Raw genomic sequence first — 24,661 nt, forward strand, 5'->3', positions numbered from 1 at the left:
GAGAAATCTATTTTATGTTCTTCCCCATGCACAAGTGATATACATTTTCATTCTCCAGCTTAACCAGAGGTTAAGGAGTTCATGCATGCGTGACCAGGTTTCAGGGAACCAGAGAGCACAGGCACCAACTATCAGCCCAAGTCTCAAAGGTTGCACTGAGTGTAGTGCCGTAAGCTTGCTCTACTTTTCGGAATGGTGTCATTTGGGACAGGTGTTTTCAAATAGAATCTAAATACAAATTGAGGAGAGGGAGAAAAGTAGTCAACTGCACTTTTTGGCATATTAATATTAATATGCCCCACATGGTACAGAGGATGGTGATTTTCTTGAACTATTCTCCATACAGCAGGGTCTGAGCTGGGGAAGGCCAGTGGAAAAAGTCTTATTTTAGGGAAGTGTCCTGGGTTCAGCTGGGATGGAGTTAATTTTCACAGGAACCTGGGAGGGGGCACAGCCGGGACAGCTGACCTGAACTAGCCGAGGAGCTATTCCATACCTTGTGGCACCATACCCAGTATATAACTGGGGAGGGGGCTGGGGGGTGCCCTCTCGGCTTTCGGTGGGGGAAGTGGCGGAGCGTCGGGTTCCGGGTGGTAAGCAGTTGCACTGTGCATCACTCATTTTGTATATTCTTTTATTAATACCACTATTGTTGTTGTAACTTCTCTTCTTGTGTTGTCCCAGTAAACTGTCCTTATCTCAACCCACAAGGTTCCATTTTTTTTTTTTCTTTTCTCCTTTCTGTTTCTCCTCTCCATCCCACTGGAGCGGGGTTGGGAGGAGTGAGCGAGCGGCTCCGCGGTGCTTCGTTACCGGCTGGGCTGAAACCACGACAGGAAGTTTGGGCTGTGTTATCTCTCTGTGTGTCTCTAAAAATACCTAACACTTTGATCATTGGATATTCCCTTGCTAAGATGATGACTAGGCACCGTCATTTCTTGATCAGCTGACAGGCCACTTCATGATTAGGAATCATTGCAGTATTTCAGCAGTGTGTGTGTGAAGTGGATCTCACTAAAGTTTCCCATTTTACTTGGACAGAGGAGAATGAGGAACGCACTATGATTGATCCTAACTCAAAAGAAGACCCCAAGTTCAAAGAACTGATCAAGGTAGGAAATCACTATTTTGTCCTTCTTCAAATCTTTCACTAGTGAGCCAGAGTCATTTACAAGCTGCTTACCAAGAACACAGTTGAGGAGTAACAACTTGTTACTGAAGTGTATCTGTGAAAACTGAGGTCATCAACAAGGTAAGGCTAAAAGCAACAATGAGAGAAAGAAGAAAAGGCTGAATGTCAGAGTGCTCATGGTAGTTATGGAGTAAATCTCCATTGTCCACTTACTTACATCCTTGTGATTATCACAGTGAGGATCAGTGCTTAGCTTGAATCTACGTGCAGTCATTGCACATAAACCTAGGTTCCTTCTGTTTATGAAAATGGGGAAGGAGCTTTGGAAAGCATTAGTGAGATTTCAGGAGAAGAGTAGGACTGAAATGAGCAAGGGTATGGTAGGGTCAACGAGGAGACCTCTGGTGTTACAGGAAAGTTGGAACTGAGATTCTTCTTGCCCTGTATTCTCTTGGGGTTTTTAAAGAAGAGTCCTCAGTTTACCTGTGTGATTGGGGCAGGGGCCAGATTGTCCTGAATCTGTTGTCACTGGAGTCATCTGCCCAAGGTATTGATAATGGTGTTCCCAGCTGTGCTGATGTGAAGTGTGGCTTTCTGCCTCAGCAGTGCTCATAGTTTCTGCCAGGTACCATGGAGGATTTGATCTTGAGGGACTAGTGTTTAGGAGAACCTTTCCTATGCAGTAAGTCATTGAGGTTAACACAGTGGAAGCTTGAGCAGGAAGAGAATGGATGGCAATTCTGAACAAATGTGATCTCTTTCCAAAAATGTTTGTGCTTGTGTTATACTTCCTGCTACACTTCCTCTTTATTATTTTTAAATTATTTTTAAAAATTATTTTTGTTAAAAACAGCAATGCAGCTGTAGCTGGGTGGGTCTGAAAACTTTGGATAACGTCTCCAGATAGGGGGTTGAGCTGTGGCACATTCCTTTCAGGAAACCTTGTGCACCTTGGCTGCATGCATATGCTTCACAGAATGCTTGAGCAAACTGCTCACCTGGTACATTATTTAAAACAAGCCCAGTGATCTGTTATTAACGCTGCAATAACATGTTTAAGATTATAAAACCTCATCAAACCAAGTTTAGCAAGGAGCTCTGCTCAAATTTCTTTGTTATTCTAATTCACCTGGAATACATTGTGGTTTTAAATTAAGTGAATTTGCATGTTCTTTCTTTGTTAGTACCTAAATCCATTAATTCTCTCAAAAGGTACAGTGGTCTTGCATCACTCTTTCAAAATGTACTGTGGTTTCTTTGCTAGTGAAGCAGCGATATTATCATGAATAATTCAGCTGAACAAGAGTCATTGCAGTGAAGGAACCAGATGCACTGTGTGATGCAGGAGACTCGATACTGAGATCAGAATCGCTTTTAAGTTGGGAATTTTGCTGTTGAATTTAATAGGAGTTGGTGACTCTTCCCTGGATGTCAGAGTTTAGCAAGGTTGTATTTTCCAGTTTAAAAACCTGAAAACCTTCAGGAGGAATGAAAATCAGGGCTAGAGCAGCACTTGAGAATGTGTCTGAGTGCTTACAGCGCATTGCAGAAGGAGGCTCTGGTTCACTACACCAGTTTACACTTGCATGAAGAGAATAACATATTACCAATTGAACTGGAGCAGCTGGTGCAGGGAACAGCATGTAACTGCAGATTGTTTCCTTGGGATCATCCTCAAAGGAGAGATGTGTCCTGTGGAGTGCCTACTTGAAAATTATGTAATTTAGGTAATTGCTAATCATTTGCATACCTCTCAGCAGTTGAGAGTTTTTACAGAGATTCAGCTAGAGAAATATTTAACACTATGTTGGTGTGAATCTGTAAGGCAGGGAGAGGTTTGAATTATGTTAGTAAAACCTATTTTATGCCACAGAGTTTGGATAATGCAAAAAAATGAGCAATTTATTCCTTTTTTTCTGTTCTTCAGTGGTTAATGACATTTTCCAGGAGCCCCAGTGCTGGATGAGAATTAGCTGTGCTAAGTGCTGTACAGCAGCAGCCAGCAGAAAAGATTGCCTGCCCCACACAGCTTGAAATCAAAGATCTCCACAGACTAGCAAGGAGTGAGAAGTTGAATAGATGGAGGGTTTTGTAGTTTAAAGTGGCTCTCACTCTTTTCCCCTCAGAGGGGAATGTGTCAATAGCAGCAATAAAGCCTCATGCCTTTTGAAGTTTGGCAGTATCACTTAGTTTCATTGGTGCCAGCCCAAATCTCTTTCAACACCAGAGTTAGACATGCCAATGGTTTGCCATTGTTGATTTTGAGTGTTTCTGTTCTGTCAGTCACATGCAGTTGGGTAAATGGATCTCAGTGCAAAGCAGCAGCAGAGATGATCTGTTGCTGACACTGCTTTAATATCTCTTTGTCTCCACAAAATGTTGTTTTAATTTCTGCTAGCCTCATGCCATAGGGATGATATGCATAGTGGATTGATCAGTGCAAGCTTGTGTGAGTGTTTGGAAGTGATTTTGACAGAGCCGTTGTAACTCTGGAAAGACAGATTGTATAGCATTGTGGTAACACAGAGAGACCAACAGAAAAAAACCCCCACAATAAAAGGCCTCATTCCTCACTCTTATTAATGCAAATATACAGTGCATCCCTTTGTTGAAGGCTGCTTAGTAGGCGATGCTAAAATACCTGCTTTAAGTCCTCTTGCACATATGAAAATCATTAGGAACTAGAATGATTCCTCAAAGTGTTGTTTGTTATCATCATTGATGGTATTCTAAAAATAGTTGGCCACAATTTGTCAATATGAAGTGTTCCACTAAGTTCCCTCTGTGACCAGCAGCCTTTTTTTCCTCACTTAATTTGCTCTGTGTGTAATCAAACACAGTTTGGTACACGGCTGAACAGACCCAAAGCTGAAAATTCAGATCAGGGAAAGAGAGATGAGTTATCATTTTATTTATATATATGTATAAATAATTTATTCACAAAATACTCTATTTCTAGTGTCTGAAATGTGTGAGCTTCTTTTACTCAGTGCCCAATATTTGCCAAGTGACAAGTGCACAGCTAACTTAAAGTAAGCATTTGAATTTTAAGTTTGGGCTGTTTTGTGATCAGATACAGAGGTGTCCTGTGATAATATTGTTTCTTTTTATATACTTCAGAATCAGGTTTCTGGTCTATATGTTATTGTGAATCTGTTTAAAATTCAGTTTACATTAATATATAAAGTTCCCTTAGTTGGTCCATGTCGCTAGTTGTAAAGAGTGTGTGGGGGTTCTTCTATCCTCTTTTGAATACTCAAAAAAAAAAGAGGTGCCTGATGTATGTGTGCTTTCCTTGTTGTTCTTGTGTGTTTCTTTGTGTACTGGGTGTAAAGGTGGAAGGAATCTTTTTTCCCCCCTTCCGGTTCAGATATGGCTGACGGGTAAAAGTTTCACAAGCTTCATTGCTGGTTGTCATCCTAAACATAATTAGAATTAATAGGCTATAGGAATTGAGTCAGAGACTTTGAAAAGATATTTTAACATTTGACATAAGTGGCAGATTTCCTAGGGTTTTCTCATGTATTTTGGTAGGAAAAGTATGAAGAAGAGCTTCTACTAATTGAATCGAAAATTTTAGAACAGCAGCTTGTGAGAATTGGGTCCTGTCTGAAAGTGCCTTGCCTTGATGAAAGACAACGAGTCACAGTTGCAAGATGCTTTCCCTCCCTGCAAAGACTTCTGTAAGATTGACTGATACTGCAACAACTTTTGGCCCTTAAAGCCTCGTCTAAACTTAATACAGAGCCGAACACTGGTGCTCTAGATACTGCCTGAAATGAGTAAACATTGTCATTTGTAGTAAATCATTCACTGTCCCAGAAATTATCACCTTTTTCCATGTCTAATTATATGGCTTTTTAAAATTCACTGTGGCGAAGAGAAAACCAAAATGAAGCCACTGTCCTTTTGGTAAGGTTTCATGTGACCAAATGAAACTGTGCTTCCTAAATGCGGTCCATGGTGTGCTTTTAAAAACAAGAAGCCTTCTCTTTGTTTACAGGCGACCAGTGCTTTGTGCTTAGTCAATAGTTTCCAGGTCTGAATATGAATTTTTAATAAATTTCCATGCTCAACCCTGAAGCCAGTTAAGCTTTCATAACTTTGATCTTGGCTTCCTATTTCTCGCAGAAATCGGGAGAAAAGTGTCATTGAAATCAGGGTTTTCTTTCTTTGCTGCTTTTGGTGACTGGGCTTCCTGTTTTCCCATTGTTCCAGATGTGTTCATGTATTTTGTCTTGGTTTTCATTTTGTTCATTACTGTATAGTGGTGACTGTGGGGTCCTTCGCCCTTGAACTCTGCACATTAACTCTGAATGTGCCTCACTGCCATGGGAACAGCCAGTCTGCAGAACAAAAATACTTCACCGAGCTGGTGAAGTTTGATGTAAAACCCCATCTTGCATGAACTAAAAAAACAAGTCGGCCAGGCAGACTCATTTTTCCTCTCTAGATTTCTAGCACTCTTTTGTTTCAGCTGTCTGCCTCATGGCAAATTTCAGTTTTCAGCCCAGTGTTTAGTGATGCAACACGACTCACTTAACCAGACATACGCATTTGTCTTAAGAATGATACGATAAATGGATGTGTCAGAATTTAAAGCACTGCTGGAAATTTTAGAACTACAAACACATGTGTCTGAGCATTTGACGCAGTTCAGAGATGTTTTATATGAGTGTGGATATGCATGAAAGGGTAGGAGTGGTTTTGAGGACATGGGGATATTGTATTGAAGTTTTTAAATTGTGCTGCTAATCCCACATACTATAGAAGAGCAACTTTTTATGAAGGTATGACAAGGGACCTAACAAACATTTTCTTGTACCTGCAGGCTGTTTTGTGAGTCTCCAAGTACTGAACAAGATGATGATTCTCAGGTGCATTGAAGATCATTAGCTACATGTGGGATCTTGTAGTGGCTTCACCAGCCACTGCGTGTAAGGGGAGGCATGGTGTTAGGGCTGACGCTGGGAGAACAGGCTTTGCAATAAAGCACTCCCTCAGTCCTGCAGTGTTTCTCCTACACCTGTTATTTAATGCAGCAAATGTAGTCTGAGCTTAAAAGGCAATATCAAACTGCAGATGTATGAAGTACAGGCACAGAAATGAAGGAATGGGTAGAGGAGTGTGAGACCAGACAGATCAAAGTTAAGCATATTTTCATGCACCGGAAAAGCTCTCTGTCTGCACCTTCTGTCTGCTTCCCACCAAATACTCTGTGCCTGTATCAAGCTGTTTAAATTTTTAGACATTCAGGTTATTGAATATTTTCTGCTTCTGTCTTTGCATGAAGGAGCAACTGCAAAGAACTGGAGAGCTGACTATCCATGAGCAGAGAGTTAGAGAGTATTTCTGCACGTTTGTCATTTCAATAAGCAATATGGTGCTTTATTTCCCTTCTAAAAGTTAAAAAAAAAATAAAATTCTGTGCAGAAAGATTTTTCCAGGCTCCTAATTAAGACACAATTAGGAAATCAAGAGGTGGGACAGCAGATTTTGGGGGGTTTGTTTGTTTGCTTTTTAATTACAGCACTTGCCAGTCTTGAAGGGCTGTTAAAAAAAAAAAAACTTGGATTTTTTTTTTTTCTTAAATATAAATTGCAAATTCATTTTTTTCTAGCAGAGCTGGAGTTGTAGTCTGAATACTAAAGAAGTTAGAATGTTCTTTGGGTTATCTTTCATTCAGATGCTGAGCTATTAAAATAATAAAATAACTATGGCTAGACCTTGTTTAATTTGTATCTCTTTTATGTACTTTTTTTCCCAAAAGTTTTCCAGTGCTGAATTTTCCTGAAACATTTAAGTAGCACATAGTGTAGGTATTTCCCTTTTTTAACACCTTGTACCCAAAGCCACTTCGATTCCTGTGTATGTGCACACTTGGAAATAGGATGTTGGCTCCTACATTAGAAGATACTTCCAGACTTTTATTTGTAATTCCTTGGCATTTTGTAGGTTCTGGCTTCAAATACCATTCAGCACAGGACAGACAAAATAAAATGTTTATTAATGGTTTCAAATAGTTTAGCATCCTGAGTCTTCTTTTAACAAAGCTTCTGAGGACTTTTGGAAATCTGGCCTCTTCCTTTAGGGACTGTAATGGGATCTGATTATCAAATGATAATTTCAGCTGAACTTCAGATAATTTTTGAAAGTCTGCTCTGTAAATCTCACAGAAGACCTAAATCTTCTGTGACTTTGATTTCTTCTGTTGTTTTTCTATTGATGTCTATGTGTGTCAAACTTGTATCATTTTGGAATTGGGCAGTCACCTTATTGACAGGCTTTGAAAATCTCTTTCTAGATGATCTGGAACAAGAAAATACCTTGTTATTTAGGACTCACTTTTCTGTATCACTGGGGAGCAGTTTTCAAGGTGAAAGATGGTAGCCCTCTTCTCATTGTCTTCCAGCTGTGGTAATCCTTTGCTAACTTGTCTAATGACTCTCTCCAGCCCTTTACCATAAATGTCCTTCTGCCCCTGAAAAAGATTGAAAGAGCCAAGAACAGCTGATTGGAGTTTTCTCTCCAAATGTGGTCATGGTTCCCCACCTGTGGAGCAGAGCTCTGCTAACTGTTTTATTTAGGCTGCGTCTTCTTGCATTTAACTTTTGCTGACTGTGCTCTCTGCTGAGCTAATTTTCGTTGGGGTTTTCAAAGGAAATCCAAAGGTTTGATGCCCTATGCCAGGTTATAGGTGACACATTACGATTTTTTGAAAACCCTAGATTTAAACCTAGGGGAGAAGCACTGGGCAGGGAGAGTTTACCTGATCCAGACGCTGCTGAAGAGATCCTGAGGGTGAAATGCAGGAAGAGCAATTGTCTCGACATTTTTACCTGCCCTTATGTGATACATATATATGTATCTATATATATCAGGCTGTGTGACAGAGAAGCAAGATGGTTTCCAGGACATATTGGAGCATGTGTCAGGAGACAGACTTCCCAGCATTGCTCCTGTGACCACCGCCGAATTGAGAGGATGACTGTACCTGCCAGGGCACGGTGCTGCAATACCCCTTTCAATCCAGGACCCCAAGTGCCGGGTAGCTGGCGTGCTGGCAGGCTGGGCTGCTAAAGCAGAAGTGTGGTTGTCAGTTTATTGGCAGTGAAAGCCATGAAGGTGTTGCAGGAGGGGAGCATGAGGCAGGGGAAGGAGAGGGGGAAACGATGATCCTCCTCCCGATAAAAGGCATTAGGTGGATGTGAGAGTGTGGAACAACTTGGTGGCATGTGTTGGAACACTTGGTGGTAGCTGTAACCTCGCAGCGGAGGCCATCTGGTACATATGGCCCAAGTGGTACATAAGGTTCCTGCAAGGTCACAGGGGAGCAGTGGGGCAATAATACCGGTGCAGAGCACATCCTTGTATATGCACATCTGTCTTCAAATGTCACCTCTGCTTTTCCTTTACCCGCTCTAGAGAAGACCACTTTTGATACAAGTTGCTGATACTGGCTAGTGAATAACTAACCCGAAAAGCTTTATTTTGAAAGCAAGCTCTTTAGAGGAGTCATTTTTATTACCGAGATTTTTCATTCCTTTGGGCAGCTTAGAGGGCAAAAGCGATTTACATATGTAAGCATTGATGCCGAGCTTTGCTTTCCATGACTTGACTGGTTGCCATATCACCCAGCTAAAATGTGCCACTTACACTGTTTTTAGAGCCGAGTTTCAGCCCTGCCATTTTCAGCATGCTTTGGAAGTACTAAAGATACAGATTTGAGGTGCATGAAGCTTTAGTATTTCATGTTTGGATTGTAAACTTCTTTGTAGACACTAAGTCTAGCAAAACTTGCTTGAGGTTGGTAGATTCAATGAACCTCAGTAGCCAGGCTGAATACTTAAATGTCCTTGTGATCAACATATTCAAATGCTCATTTTCCCTAGGATGGCCAAGGTGGGTGTCCTCCGGTGCAAGCCTGTCTGAATTTTGTTTATTTGCCTTTGTTTCACAATCTCTTGTGTATTAAAAACCTAAAACTCTCTTAGCCGTCATGACTGTTGAGAAGAGGCAGCAGTATGGTATCTAATCAGAAAGTTAATTTAAAGAATCCACAATTTTATATGAAGCAAATTAAAATCTACAGAATTTTTAAATGAGGCTTATTGCTTTAGGTGGCTCTAGTTAATGGATTTTGCATGTCTATGGCAATACTCTTCTCCTCTTATAGAATCAACGATTTAGCAGGATTTAACATTGCGTCTCTTCCCACAGAACTATATTATTTTTGCAAAAGTAGTTTAATTTTCCAAATAATAAATTGGAGGAAAGCACTACTGCCAACTTCAAACAGTCAAGGCTGTTTTTCCTGTAACTGTTTGGTAATTGTTATCTTTGGCACCTGGAAAACTTAACTCGGTTCCTTTTCTTTTTAAAGGTTCTTTATGTTCATTCCTGTTTTGCAGGTGATTGAATGATTTTTATAGTTACAGTAGTCAGCATATGGGGACTATTATATATGTTGTAGAATGGTTATCAGGTCCGTTTGACAAAAATTTTAATTTGTATCCTTCTGTATCCTGCTATAGCTTAAGATAAAATGCCTTGTCCTGTTGCTAATGGCTGGGATCTAGCTAGTGGGTCTGTTGAGCTCCTGTTATAAGTGTTCACTCTTTCTTTCTGGCACACCACTGGCATCTATTCAGGGTAGAGATCATGGTGGGAGCATGGGACTATTGTCATCTATTGGCAGGTCTGCTGTTCACATAAAACAGGTAAGACATGAGTTTTGGGACCTGGAGAACATAGATACTAGCAGAGGTTATTGTTGCAGAGCTGCTAGTTGCTACTTGCTTTAGAATTAGTGCAATAAGGAGACATTTTAATGTGGAAAAATAGAGGGCACTAAAATTGCCATGCTGTAAGACCTGAATTAAAAACAATACAGCAAAAGCATCTCTTTGTCTGTTATTTCTCTGTAACTTGGAAGTACATAAATATGGTTATTCTTGGTCTGTGTTAAATTCCTGATTACTGCCTTGAATGGAAGGAATATGTTTCAGTGGTTTTTAGACATTTGCCCCCTTTTTTCTGTACTTTTAGGTTCTAATTGACTGGATTAATGATGTGCTGGTGGAGGAGAGAATCATTGTCAAACAGCTTGAAGAGGACCTTTATGATGGGCAGGTGCTGCAAAAGCTGCTAGGTGAGTTCACACAAGAGAAGGCGGCCCCAAAGTCTGGAAGGGGCCCAAAGTTAATCTCTTCCAAAGCTGCAGACAGCAGCAGGTCTGTGCAGTAACTCAACCATATCACCAGGGATAGAGTTTGTTTCACTGATAGGTACAGTGTCAGCTTCTCCATCTGTTCTTCTGAGGCTGTCTGCTGAAAGGGGAGGAAATCCAGATGATTCCTAGGTATCTGTTTCATGGACTAAGTATAGTCCAGACAGCTGAAATATGTGGCAGAAAAAAGGTGAGATTTGTGTTTACAATGGGGAACTAAGCAGAAGCCATGTAGTCCAAAATTTTGTCTGTATAGTTTGCTTCTGAAAGCTCTTGGGCTGAGAGCTTTCTTGAGGTCGTGATAGAATTACTTAAGGGGAAGAAAATGAGAAAAAGAGAATGCACGGCAGCAGGCACATACTCATCATGTGCACTTTTGTGCGAATGATTCATGAAAGGATATACTCAGTTAAGCAATTGCAATTTTGCAGCCCCCTTACATCTTTGCGATGTGTGTGTTCACGGAAGCAGCACAATGGAGAAAACCTTATGATGATGCAGTGATTTATGGGGGTGCTTTTAGCAAACAAAGAGACTTGAAGCTTCAAGTGCCATTGTAAATCCACACTGTTTCTTGGAGATAGATAGTCAGACTGCCCTCAGTTTACTTATGACATGTTTTCAAGAGTGGGCTGGGATGTGGGATGTATGTGTCAGAGTGGGGCAAGAGGACCTAGTGGTGCTAATTCCACTGGTGCTAACGGATTCTGCTTACTGAATTTACTGCATATGTCCGTTAAATAACAGGTCTGCTGCATTTTGGTGAACGTTCACAAGCTTTTAAAATTGGTTAACAGCAACTAACTTTGTGTTCAATTAAAATGCCTCAAAAATAACTTCAGGAATAAAATGAGTACTTCTAAAACTGCTTGGTTAGACTGCAGGTGGGACCCTTCAGACATGGTGGGGAGCAGGGGTGCGGACTTAATTTTAGCTGGGGAGTATTTGTGTGAATACAGTTGTACTTCTTAATATATAGACACTGCTGTTTCTGCAGTTGGTAGTGCATTTCACTGTAACCATTTCTCATAGGTATCACTTCTTTCTTACGCTCCCTGTGGAGGTTATGGTTCCACCTTCAGGCCTGCAGACATTTAGGAAGTGCTTAGTTGTACATACATAGATACGTATGTAGTTCCGTTGAACTTAGCGTATCTTACAGGAGAGAAGGTGGGCATGTACATCTTGCAGCCTGAGACTGTAACTGGACTGGTTTTCTCCCATTTTTTTCCTGTTGGGCCTCTGATTGGAGAGCAAAAGCTTCTCCCCTGACCTGAAGCTACCACAACTCAGCCCCCATCTTGTGTTGTTCTTCAGTGGTGTCTTGGTTTCTTCAGCAAGACTTGTATTACTGAATCTATCCATCTTTGTGCTGTCTTATTGATGCAAGAGGCAAAGCAAGTCGTGCTTGTGGTGCTGCTGATGCTCGAGGCCTCAGAACTGAGTCAGCCCTCCGTTGTGCAAGTCTTCTTTTCTGGTGCCTGTAGTAAAAGCTAACAAAGTAGGGTCATTAAACTTCAAGTAGTAGTTATCATTCCTTGTGTGTGAGAGATGTTTCAAAAAGATCTGTCTTGATAGGCAGACACACAAAAAAAAGATGAAAGACAACAGCTTGTCAGTGGGCTTCTTTTGAAGCAGTTTAGAGTAAGAGATTACCAAATGGCTGTCTGACTGATTGAGGTGTAGCTCCTTTATTTAGCTTTATCAATGTACAACTAGTGCCACGTAGAGGGGCTGGAGTGGCTTGGTATGCATGGTTTCAGGGTGAAAGGAAATAAATTTCTGCTTGCTGACTGGCAGCTAACCTGGGCTGAGAACAGATAGGAGCCATAACAAGTGACCAGAAAATGAATCTTGGAGTATAATTTCTAAAAAAATGTCTAAAATAATTTTAAATAATATTTGCATGTTTTGGTGGTCAGTTTAAAAAAGACTCAGAGACATCTTGGCTAAATAACATTTTTCCCATTAATATTATTTGGATATTGATTAAAATTTCCTACTGTAGATTGATAGAAACAGTCACAATGTTCAAAGTATTTGTGAGTTGATAACCTGCAAGTCTCTTCTGTTTGGGTACTAACGTACTTCTGTATTTCTGTCACTTTTTTAAAAATAGATAGATATATGTATCTTCAGCTAGGTAAAATGTTCAGAAGAAACATACTCTGGAACTTGAAAGCAGAAATATCTCCATTATTGGAATAATAGGTTTTGACAACTCTGAAATGTTTCTGAAAGAATCTTCAGAGGTGAAGCCCATCCCATTTTGTGAAAACAGTTTTGGTGAAGTATGTTTTTTTGTTTTAAAGACTGGAATAATAATATATAATCGGAATATGTTCAACCAGTCCTGACATCCTAGTCCCAGCAGCAGAGTGAGTTTGACCTTTTTTTCCCCAGGGTGGAGGAAGAAAAGAGATCAGCTGTTCTCATTGCTCTGGTGTCTGGAGGACTCCACCCCACCTTCCTCTTTCTTCTTTTTTTTTTTTTTTAGACAAATTCAGCTCCTGTGTCTTTGGGAAGGGCCACAATGCAGAGGAAGAGAAGAATGACTTGTCTATGACTTTGGCAACAAATAATTATATTACAGAAACATAATTCAAATTTTCGTAATGGCATTTTACAAAATTTCCTGCATTAGTTCATTCCTGGAAGTAATCAACCATGATGCGACAATGTCATAACAACATGACAAGCTTGTACCAACTTACTTCTTTCTTTAAATTAGTTCCACTAAGCCAGTACAAATCTGTGGGTCATATTAGCCTGTGACTCTTGATGGTTTATCAAGGAGGCAAAGTTTGCTCTAGCTTAAATTCATGCCTTCAGCTAACCTGAAATAAATCTTATCAAGCTGAAGTAAATGTTCACACAATATTTCCCCATTTTTGTCCTAAATTCACTTGTTATTAGAAAAGTCCATTGAACCTGTGCAGATTCCTTGTGTAGTGAAGGCTGTGTTGTGCCAAGTGCTTTTCAGCAGTGCAAGAAAATGGGAGGTACAATAAATATTATTACTAACTTGGTGCCTGTCTGAAAGTTGTTATATATTTTGACACTTGATTGATGACCATGCTCTGCCACACCTTAGCAGTTTTCTGTCACAGATTTTATTGGAATTGATGCACTTTGATGAAAGGTTTGCTTTCAGCTGTTTTGCTTTCTGAGGAAAATCATTCTCTTGGAAAATTTCTAGCAGAGTCCAGCTCTGACCAGTGCTCTGTGCTCGTTATTGCCACCCAGGCCTTTGTTTAATCTGATTTTGCCTGTTCTTTTTGTTATTCTTATTTTCAAACACAGAAAAATTGGCTGACCGTAAACTGAATGTGGCAGAAGTGACGCAATCTGAAATTGGTCAGAAACAAAAGTTGCAGACGGTCCTGGAAGCTGTCCATGATTTACTCCGACCCCATGGCTGGACAATCAAGTGGAACATTGACTGTAAGGACTCTGTTGTGCTTTCTCTCTCAGCTTCGCATGCAGGGAGGGTATGATAATCAATAGGTTGATCATATTCTTTTTGATGCAGTGTGTTTTAAAAAATTATTTATTTATTTGTGTAGAGGGTGTTACCACATCCATGTATGGATTGTAGCTGGTACCACCTTCTGTGGTCTTTGTTTAAGGACAGATGTACATCGCTATGGGATAATTGAAGTAATTTGTTCCTTTAAGAATATGCTTTCATTAGGAAGTTTTTTTGTTTGCTTCCTGAATTTGAATCCCCACAGGCATGAGAAATGTGTTAGTCATTCAAGTACTAGAGGGTCGTCTAACCCTTCAGGCCACCACAGGGAGGGTAAAAGGATCCTGCATCTTGCTGGAGGATGGAACTTCTGACAGGCTAAGCAGAAAGTGCCCTCTGTTCAAGCATGGCCAGTTGCAATCCAGAAGTGAGAGCGGAATTTGAGAAGTCCCTTCACCTAGGTAGTGGGGTTGGGTTCATCCCTTACAGGTAGGAAAGCTTGTGTTAACACTTTGGAAGTCTGCTAAAAGAATTTTCCAATATTCTCTGGTACAGTGGAAGGCAAGTGATTGAGTCTGCCTGTCTTAATTGACTAGAGAAGGAGCTGAAGTGTTGGACTCCTAAGTTAGGCATGTAATTTAAAGGGAGGGTTGAATCTAGGCTTTGCTACCTGTAAAATTATATTGTAGGCCTTGTTAATTTGGGATGGAGAAGAAGAAGGATAAAAAGAAAAAAGACAGTGTTCACCAAAGGCATTTTTTGCTGCCTTTTTCCTAGAGCTGTTTGTTTAAAATAAGGCCTCAGTATTCTTTTATTTGCTTCATTTTCCGTATTCCCTGCAGCAATCCATGGCAAGAATCTGATTGCCATTCTTCACCTTCTGGTAGCTTTGGCGATGCATTTCCGGGCTCCCATTCGACTGCCTGAACATGTGTCTGTACAAGTGGTAGTTGTACGGGTGAGTATGAACTCATGAGAGAAATTGATCAGAACAATCATTATTTATCACTCTGATTTTTTGGTACTAGGCTGCTCCCATCCATTGTTCCCTGATCTCTTGTAATTTACAAAATTCTTGTTCCAGTTGTTTAGTGAGTCCCAGTCTTGGGAAGCCATTTTTGGTGTGCTTAAATGTGATCGCGAGAACATCATGTCTTTAATATGTTTGGGACGACCATTTCCTACTGCGATATCAAGCTAAAAACATGTGATGGGTTTTTGTATAAGAGAGAGTTGTGTTGTGTCCGTAATTTCTGGCACTTTAGTAAATGGGTTTTGCCATGCATTTTATGTAGAGAAGCCATTGAAACATGAACAGCACAGAAAGGAGTTTCAGCATGTAGGATCTCCCTAGTCTGGGAAGCCTATTACTGATGTTGTTTTTCCCCGATGACTTATTATGCAGACTTAGACATGTTGTTTTCCTTGGCATGCTAATAGACTTTCAAAATTTCTTTCACAGCCCTGTGTTTTTGTTAGCTTTCCTTGGATATGGAGAGGAGATCTGACCTGAGGAACCCTGACTTCTTCCCTCCTGGCCTAGATATTGCTCTAGTTATTCCTTTCTCTGCTTGATGTTGACTCTGCAAAGACTTTACTGTCAGAGCACATGTACTCTTACTTTTTATCTTGCCTTCTATCCCAACTGAAGCTCCTGTGGCAGTTCAGTCTGTAGCATGCAAACCCAGTTTTTCTCAACAGCTGTTGAAACACCAGGCAGAGCTGTTCCAGCTGGCGCTCTGGTCATGCCGTGACTGTTTGCTGTTGCTCAGCGCTGTCATTGCAAGGCAGGCTGAGCTGCTGGCAACAGGCTGTGGAAGTGCTTTCTGTACATGCCATTTACTGTTAGAGCTGTCAGGTTGTAGTAGGTTTCCTTTCAAGAATAAAGAAGAAAAAGTGATCTTGGATTCTGTTTTGCGAATGTGGATCGCCTTACAAGATGCGATTGCAAGGTGGTTGCTTAGGCAAGCCTCATTTTGCTTTACATTTAAATAATGGGATTTTCCAGGCTGCCTGCCTGAATGCTCTAGGGGTACAGGGTGTGATGTAAGTGAGTAATTGATGGATGCTCCCTGGCTCACAATAAATGTATGTATTATCTTTAAGAGGTGATTTTGAACTGCTTTCAGGCTGCTGTAGTTCTTTCATTTTAGTAATGGTGAGTTAGGTATAAAGTAACATGAATGTAAATAGGAGACCAATTTCTTCTTAAATTCCTTTTGACTGTCTTGGAAAGGTAAGGAGGAAAATGTAAATACAAGGTGGTCAACAGTCCTCTGACACCCTGATGCTCAGTACAGTACAGTGAAGTGTCTTCTGCAACTGATAAGTCAGGAAAAAACCTTAGGTGAAGAAGTAAAGCCCCCTTTCCTTGTCCTTAGTTCAAACTTCAGGACCCTCCACCTCTGTAGCACAGGGAAGGCTGTGCAGAATGTATTTTCACATCTTTTCCTGTTGGAGGGATATAGAGAAGACACCTACTGAGAGCATCTGGTTCACCAAAGTCCCTGCATCTTGAGACTAGGCAAGGCTGAGGTGAAGAAAGGATGAGATAAAGGGTGACAGAAACAGGGAAAGAAAGAAAGAAAGAGAAAGAGCAACTCTTGCGTCCCCAAGGGAATGCCTGAAGGTGTCAGAGCAATGGTACAATGAGAGTTTAAGCCTGAGAGGCTGTAAGCTCTTGCTCTTGGACCTAGAGCCTGGAGTCCTGGAGATGGTTATGGCAACTGCTGGCTGTGAGCCTGCCTCAGCTGGCCTTGTGCAAGAGGAGGCTTGTTTCAACCCCCCTACCCCACTGCTAGGAAAAGCTTGCAACTCTTCAGGTTTGTTTATTTAAATGGAAGGCAAGGCACAGTATGAACTGAAGTGTGTTTCTTCTGGACCAATAACTTTTGCCTCATAGTTTGGTAAATTGAATTTTTGTGGTTCAGCATCCATATTCTCATCTAAAAATAGATGCTGGTTCAGTAACACAGATCTCTCTAAATGAATTTTATGTAGCCTTTGTTATACTAATGACAAATAGAAGAATGGTAATGAGGTTAATACTGTTTCTAATCCAAGTAAGACAACTATTATTAAGAAGATTATTATTCTTATAATTATCAATTTATTGTGAAGTGATCTCTTACTACAGACTCTGATAATGATTAGGGTTCTGCCAAACTAGATCACAATGAACATAAGGTGTCTGCTCTGAAAGGTTTTAGTTTAAATGCCTCTGCTTGCTTGAATATGCATTTAAGGTGATTAATCAACAGTTTAAGTGACTTCTTCGTGAGCTTTGCAGAATTGACCCTGCATCAAGAAAACCTTGCAAGATGCTGTGGAGTATTGTGCAAGAACACGTCCACACTGAAGTTTTCAAAACTAGTTAAGTCTCACTTTCACGGGTGACTTTGGCACTTAGGATTATCATTATCAACTTTGTTGAGCCGTCCTCACACTGTGCAGATGCATGAGGTGCTCCTTGCCCAGAAGGGCTGTGCTTACACTATGAAAATAAGAGAGTCATACTGGTTTAGCAAGTTACTGCTTAGCTAAGTTGTGTGCATTTCCATAGCCCATCTCAGAGCAATGCAGAATACCTTATTAGCTTGTGTAAGTGTTGTGGGCTTTTTCTTCTCTAATTTTTAGTGTTCTGCTCCATAAAATGAGATAATATTATGACAGCACTGTGCTACATGGAAGGTATTTATCAAGATCTCCACAGACTGGTGGTGATTCTGCCCTTCCCTTAAATTCTTCCCTTCCTTTAGCAACTTGAGGTGACAGACCGAAATTAAAAATAGTTAATATAGAGCCTGAGAAAGATTTGTAGCTGGATCTGTATCTGCCAAACAATACACTATTGTTTTTTGGTCCTGCACTGTCTAGTTTGCTCAGAAAACCACAAGTGTTTTGGAGAGGACTTTCTGCTTTACCTTCCTTGGCAGGAAGAACATTTGCCTATCTGTCTGTCTGTCGATATTACATAGAACAACGACAAGACTAACCCAGCAGAAAACACTTTTGTTTATATTATTTTATAATGGGCACCATGAGGTAGCCCCTCTCAAGGGCAGAGTTCCTGAAACCTAGTTACTTTCAAACCTTTTTGAAATCAACCTCCAAAATTGGTTTTCTTGGTGGTTTTTGTGTGAAATAGAAAATTTTGTTACCATGACAGTATATGTCCGAGTTGTACATGAAGTGCCCTAGCAGAGCAAGGGTTTAGGTGGGTCTTCTAGTTAAGATCCTGTTGATAGCTACTCCTGAGCTAAGTGCTGAGTTAAGAGTCTAAGATGCTACATGTTTTAATACTGGTGTCACTCAGCATGTGCCTGTTGTTCCAGCCCTCCTCAGTGAGGACAGGGAGAAGAGAAAATTTGTGGTTTCAGTGAGTGCTTCCAGTGAGAACTGAAAATCCCGAGATTTTTCTTCCAGCTGACTTTACTACCTGTTATTTGAAACATAAACTTGAATGATGAAGGAATACCCTAATTCAGGAAAACAAAAATGTTCTCAGAAGTAAGTGTAAAATTTGTTCTTAAGTCTCACTGTGTTGGGTATTTTTACAAGGCTCAGGAATTGCTGCCTTTTGCACTTAGCTTCCCTCATCCTCATTTTTAAAATTGCAGCATGTTCCACCTTGATGCTGCTGGGAGATCTGAGGTATTTTTACAGTAATTCCCTTGTAGTCTGAGTTGTAGACTGAAAGGTCAGAGGCAAGGCAGGATGAAGAATGTATGTGTCTAGTGGCAGCAGTGCAAGGAAGCAAAGTTTTATCAAAGAATGACATTTGCTTTTGGATTGCAAGGCCAAGGGACCTGGGCTTGCTGTGCGAGCAGCATGCTCAGCTGCCTCGGAGGGGGCTATGCAGAAAGGCTGCCGTTTCCACCTGTTGGAGAGTCAGTGTTGGCATCTATTCCTCTTTCTTATCAGGCGTTTGGAGGCATTATTCACTAGTCACCACTTACTGAGTTTTTGTTCACAGTTTTATAGCATCTTCTCCCTGGGGTACGTGGTTCCTGGAAGTCCAGAAACCTGTGTTAATAAAGCAGAGACATGGTAGGATGGAATAAAGACAACATTGTTTTGCATGCAAGAAAACATTGCCCTGTCAGATGTTTCCTCATTTTTCCATCCATGCTGTCATCCTGGCTTGTTTCACCAAACCTTCTGGCGCTGTTCCCGTGGCTCCCTCGGGGGAGCGGGATGAGATGGATGCGTGATAGGGAGGTGAGGAGCTGTGAAGACATGGCCAGCTGGCGGCATCCAGCTCAGGCGCGGAGCTGTAACAGCGCAGCGGTGAGAGACCACGGCTCCCACCGTGCTTTCAGCCAGGCTCCCTGGGTGGTGGCTTGAGAAAGCAATGCTGCCTTCATTCATTGAGTAGGGAGTGGGGGGGGGGCCAGGAGTTCTTCTTACGGGTTTTTAGATTTCAGGTTTTATTTCTTAGATTGCTTCTGGGGAAGGATGTTTCTCTTCAAAGCTGTTCTCCCTAATAACTTCTTGTTTGGGGTTCAGCTGGTGAAAAATGATTGAGGTGGCATACGTGTGTGGAGCCTGTGCCTGAAGGGGTGGTTTCCCTGCTTACGTGAGCTAGCAGCTTTATTAACCTTGCCGTAAGTCATTCTGACAGACCTGGTTCCTAGATGGCTGCTGAGATTTGAGCTCTTTGTGTCAGCTTTTTAAGCACAGAGAAGGGAGGAAAGAAATTCCTCCATTCAGGCATAAGGCTATATCCCACAGTTTTGGAAGGGACCCATAGAGTTGTTAAGAAAGTTTTTGACTCAGGTAAAAGCACTTCCAGCCTCTGAGATGTACGTGCCATGTCTCCAAAACTCTGGAGAGGCTCAGAAACATTTGACCCCACCTGTGTCAGGGGGCTGTGTCTTAACAGAGCTGAAGAGGCTGTTATAAAGCCGTTTTGAAACTGAGTCTCACCACATGCTAACTTTTTGTTGGGTAGGAAAATCCTTATTCATGCAGAAAATTATCCCAAGGAGAAAAAAACTGGTAACAGGGAAATACTATTCATGCACACCGGAGCCCTGGCCTGGGGGCAGCCATCCATGTTATTTCAGCCCCAGACCTCTCCGGAGAGCCAGGCTGCCAGTTGTGTCAAATTGTTGGTTGACACTGTGACATGAACGAGCGCCCTTGGGGAATTTAAGATGGGGCTGACAAACTCTCTCTAATTTGTGTTCCAGGCACGATGTTGACTCTGGTTGCAGGTGGAGAATTGTTAGTGAGTTTGTTGGCTGCAGAGATGTGTATATATATATATATATATATTTCCGAAACTTCCATTTGGCTATCAGCCTGATAAATGCCACTGTTCTGGGAGTGAGCCCTCCTGTGCCAGCTGTTTCACCTCTACCTCTACAAAACTTAGCGAGCACGCTTTATCCGGTTTTATCCTCTGGGATTCTGAAAGATGCTGAATGCTGCAGGGCCCCTGATGAGCTTTTCCTTTACTAATGCCATCTCATTTCTAACTCCATCTTCCTTTCCAGAAACGTGAAGGCCTCCTTCAGACCACTCATGTTACAGAGGAGCTGACGACTACAACAGAGTAAGCACAAAACACTTTAGCTTCGGAGTGTATCTGTGGGGCATGATGTGAGACCGTTTACAAAGACGAAAGAGAGACTTAATCTTCCCCCTGCCCCTGCTAAATTAACAAAATCCCCTAATGTGGTGCTTTTTTAACTATATAGAAGTAACTTGGGTCTCAGGAAATATGTTACAAAGGAGAAAAGTATTTTCTTGACATTCTTGCATTACAGAAGCTTTTAACTGAATAGTTCATTGAAAGTGACCTTTGCAAGCCTTCCCCCCCCCCCCCCCCCCCCGCCTTCTGGAGGTGGCCATATATATAACTAATTTCTGCCCAGTGCTGTTTCCTCTCTCAAGTGAAGGGCCCATGTAGATATTTTGGGGAAGAATTAGTTTGACAAAAGGCAATTCTTTGGAATACCTTTCAAAACTGAAGTGATACCCTGTTAATATTGTAGGGAAAGATGATCTCTGTTTTCAATAGTACCTCAGGACTAGAACTCAGCAAAAATAAATTAAATAAATAAACCTCTTCCCTCTCCAGTTTTTGCAACAGATTACTTTACTTTATGTTTTTACAGTCCTTTTTTATAGGGCGAAGGCTAGACATGCACTTTGGCTGCAAATAAAAGCTGAGATTTTCCTTCACGTGGCCTGAAGGCAACTCTTCTAAGAGGGGCTTGCATGAGCCCTCCTTCATTTTATCAGTGTATTGGCTCCCTGTAGAGTTGGCTCAGCTTTCCATGACTTTGAAGATAAATGAAGTACCATGTGGCTAGCTCAGTGGGGAAGATCTTTCAGATGGAAACGCTCAAAAATGAGATCATAACATCTCTCTGCGGACATTAAAGATCTCATAGTGTTTTTTGTAGGATCAGAGCTCTGCCTCAGGTTTGCGGGCCAAAATTCTTCCCCTCACTTCTATGCTCTTCAACAATGTAGTTTGCTTGTCCTCTCCTTCAGATGTGGTTTGTAAGATGTAATCTGCGGAGTGGGGTTTAGACACTTTTTTTAGCAAGAAACATGTTTACAGATTTGCATGTGTGTTTATACATTTATTTATTAAGTTATTTAATATTACACAATATTAAGAGGTTTACTGTTCAATGTGGTGCACACCCAGTTATAAGGATAGCTATGGAAAATGCAATGATCAGCAGAATCCAGCATTCATTGAATACTTTAAAATTCCTCTGTGCAAATCAGGGCCTGATTCTCAGCTGATAAACATCTGCATATGTCTGGTGATGTCACTGGCTGTGTATATAATTCATATGTGGCAGTTTTATTTACATAATATCCAGCTCTGATGTATGTTTTCTTTCTTCAGAGAGAACAGATTGAAGTGAGATAGATAGCCTTGCTCCTTCTGGGCTGTGTGGTGTAGCATCTGATGACTGTATTTGTGGAAACTGTACACAGAAGTACAGTTGTTCACTCTTCATCATAAAAATAGTTATGCATAAGAAATCGTAATTATGTGTAAAACATAATTACACATTTCCATCCGTTTAAAATGTATCTCCCTGACATCACTGGCGGTCTGCTGGGGACATTCCTGCAGCACGATGGGTCTGGTCTGCAACATGATCAGCCTCCTGACTTGGTAGGGGTGGTTATCCCTCGGCATCTTGCAGGAAAAGGCCCGTTAAGCCCATGGTCCTGTCTTTTCAAAGTGATTATTTGTGAACTAACCAGATATTTTTGAATGCTCTGACTTGCAGGATGATGATGGGAAGATTTGGTAAGTAACAAAGTTGACTGAATTTTTTTTTAACTTGTGTCAGGCACAGAAATCTTGTCTGTTTTCCTTCAGCAGATCAAGACAATAGGTTGAGCAATTCTGTGGGGTTGGAATGTATTGCGCAGGCAGGTTTTGTTACTCCACAGAGATGTGGAGCGTAATGGGTAGAACCAGATCATCCAGTATACTGCTTGTGCTCTTTAGACTGGTCTCTGTTGATTTGTTTTCATTTGCAAGTAATGAATAGCGAAAATGCTGCACAGGGCAGTATTTCCTAGTACTGTTGTTAGTGGCTTGCAAGTAAAAATCTTTGCAACCCCCAGCAATAAGTTACACCTTCTTCATGATGTGACCATTTAATTTATATACAAATGAATAGATGAAAACTACTGAAGCAAAGGTGTATGGTACAAGGTCTAAGAAAGCTCTGTTTATCTGTCCGCTTTCAGCAACCAGTCAGCCCTCTATAATTCCTTTGCGTGGAGTATCTTATCTCCTCCATGTTCACTGGATTTTACAGTTTATACCTTGCCAACCGTAGATTTGGTCTTCTAAACAAAACCCAATTTTTTTGGTGTTGCTGCCAAGAGACTTCTTTTTTTTTGCATTTAGTTTTGTTAGTGGCATCAAGTCACCACTTCTCACCGAAGAGATGTGGGCTTCTGTAAGGGACTGTGCGTGATGAAGAACAAGTAATTTGGTTTCTCTGTTCACTGGTTGTAATATGTGAATGCTATCATTTCCCCTCTTGCAGAACATCTGTATTAATGATTAATAAGGTATTTGGAAAATAAGTAATGTCGGGCCGCTATAGGGACTAAATAACATTTCTTCAGATATGAAAGGGATTTGGATAATAAATATGTTTGTTTATTTAATAATAGAAAACTATTAAAAGGGAAACAAAAAGAATTTGAAATTGGAAAAACTGTTAAAAATTAGGTTGAAAATTTTAACAGCCTAACACCTGCACACTTTTCCAGCATTTTTTAATGCTTTTTTTTTTTCTAAATGCAACTGCAATTGGTTAGATTTCCAATTTTTTCTTGATTTACCTGATGATGACAGTTGTAATCCAAAAAGCTCAGTGTTTGGAAAATTTCAGTCAGCCCAAAGCTACCACAATGTGAAATGTTGCACTACTATAGTCAATTTAGTAGATTTTAGATTGGATTAGATATTGTTATACAATGCTTTGAAAGTCTAAACATAATTTAAATGCTCATACTGTATGTAAGCTTTGCTTTTCCTACACTGCTGAATCAGGTTCACTCATGTTCAGTTTTAAGCTTTGCTGAAGTCAGGGGTACTAACAGTAATTTTAAATTAACCAAATTAATATCTGATTTTGACACTGAGCGGTGGATGCAACCATAGCTATCACTGTAGCTGTAATGCATCAATACCAGGTGATGCTTCAGTGGCTCATTGTTTAAGTTAGGATTGGGGCATAGTCAAAATTTATGTTTTATTTTAATTTTGATTCCACCTACATGTTTTGTGTACCAGTTATGAATGGCAGAAAAGGGAAATCAGTGAATGGTATGTTTATTTTCAGTTACTTCTAAAACTCCATGGGGAGTTTGCTCGGGCATTTAGTTAGACACCAAAATAAGGTGATAACTTTTAGCTTGAGTCTCTGTTATGTGGTTTTCTGAGAAAGAGCTTTAAGCTTGGGACACATAACCTGCTTCCCATAGTTGGCTGTTGGAGGTGTATTGATTTATTTTTTTCCCCCCCCTAAAACCAGAGCGTGATGCCTTTGACACACTTTTTGATCATGCACCAGACAAACTCAGCGTAGTCAAAAAGGTAAAAAATAAAATTCAAGTTTTATTTTCTACATTGCTTTTTTTCTTATGGTTTTGGAAAGATATCCAGAAAGACCTGGAAAATAGGATAGGAGATAGATAGGAGGACACTGAAATAGTGAGAAGCGTGTTTATCCCCCAGCGGTCACTGTTTCAAAGCCAGGTGATACCTGGATTCATTGGCTTTGGTCAGGCTTGTCTCATTACTCTGGTTTATTGGCCAAGGCTTTTCTAATGGTAGTGTTAGGCAGTGCTGCTAGATTCAATCAAAATGATGCAGGTTAGAAAAAGCTACTCTGCAGTACTCTGCAGTGGTACAGATCATTCTGACTGGACAATTGTACACGCTTTTATATCCCAGGTGCTGTTCTCCAGCGAGGAGGGGCTGGGCCGTAGGCTAATGAGCGGCTGGCTCATTAAAGCGGTGACCCCTTCACTAGGGCAGCCACAGTCATGCGTGTGTCTTCAGCCTTAGTCTCCCCAATAAACACTCGCTGTTTGGTTTTCAGCTCATTCTTCTACTAAAGATGATCTTCCATAATTGGCAGATTTTTTCCACAGTACCCTGAAATGTGATTCACCCAGAAATAAGTTTGCTAAATATAAAGCTTTTACAGAAGAGTTGCTTCTGTCCCAGGGTTCTTCTACTAAACGCTAATTCATATGGTCCTCTGGTTTCTCCTCCAAGGCTGAGCATCATCGTAAAGCATGCCTATCCAGACATATTCTTGAT

General features: G+C 40.8%; 1 protein-coding gene across 4 annotated transcripts in view; it reads left to right on the forward strand.

Annotated features, from left to right (window-relative positions):
* The window catches only part of PARVB (parvin beta), a 68,084-nt gene that overhangs the window by 26,994 nt on the left and 16,429 nt on the right, over window positions 1-24,661 (forward strand). For all 4 annotated transcript variants that reach the window (XR_007508619.1, XM_049821416.1, XM_049821418.1 and 1 more), the window contains exons 3-9: window positions 1,042-1,112; window positions 10,181-10,283; window positions 13,665-13,805; window positions 14,673-14,788; window positions 20,331-20,389; window positions 22,098-22,117; window positions 23,868-23,929. Coding sequence is in view for 3 of the 4 variants with exons in the window: in XM_049821416.1 (XP_049677373.1) it covers window positions 1,042-1,112; window positions 10,181-10,283; window positions 13,665-13,805; window positions 14,673-14,788; window positions 20,331-20,389; window positions 22,098-22,117; window positions 23,868-23,929 (572 nt within the window). In the remaining variant the exon portion in view is untranslated. The remainder of the gene's footprint in view (window positions 1-1,041; window positions 1,113-10,180; window positions 10,284-13,664; window positions 13,806-14,672; window positions 14,789-20,330; window positions 20,390-22,097; window positions 22,118-23,867; window positions 23,930-24,661) is intronic.

The sequence above is a fragment of the Accipiter gentilis genome, chromosome 18 (assembly GCF_929443795.1).
Source record: "Accipiter gentilis chromosome 18, bAccGen1.1, whole genome shotgun sequence".
NCBI classification, from domain to species: Eukaryota; Metazoa; Chordata; class Aves; order Accipitriformes; family Accipitridae; genus Astur; species Astur gentilis.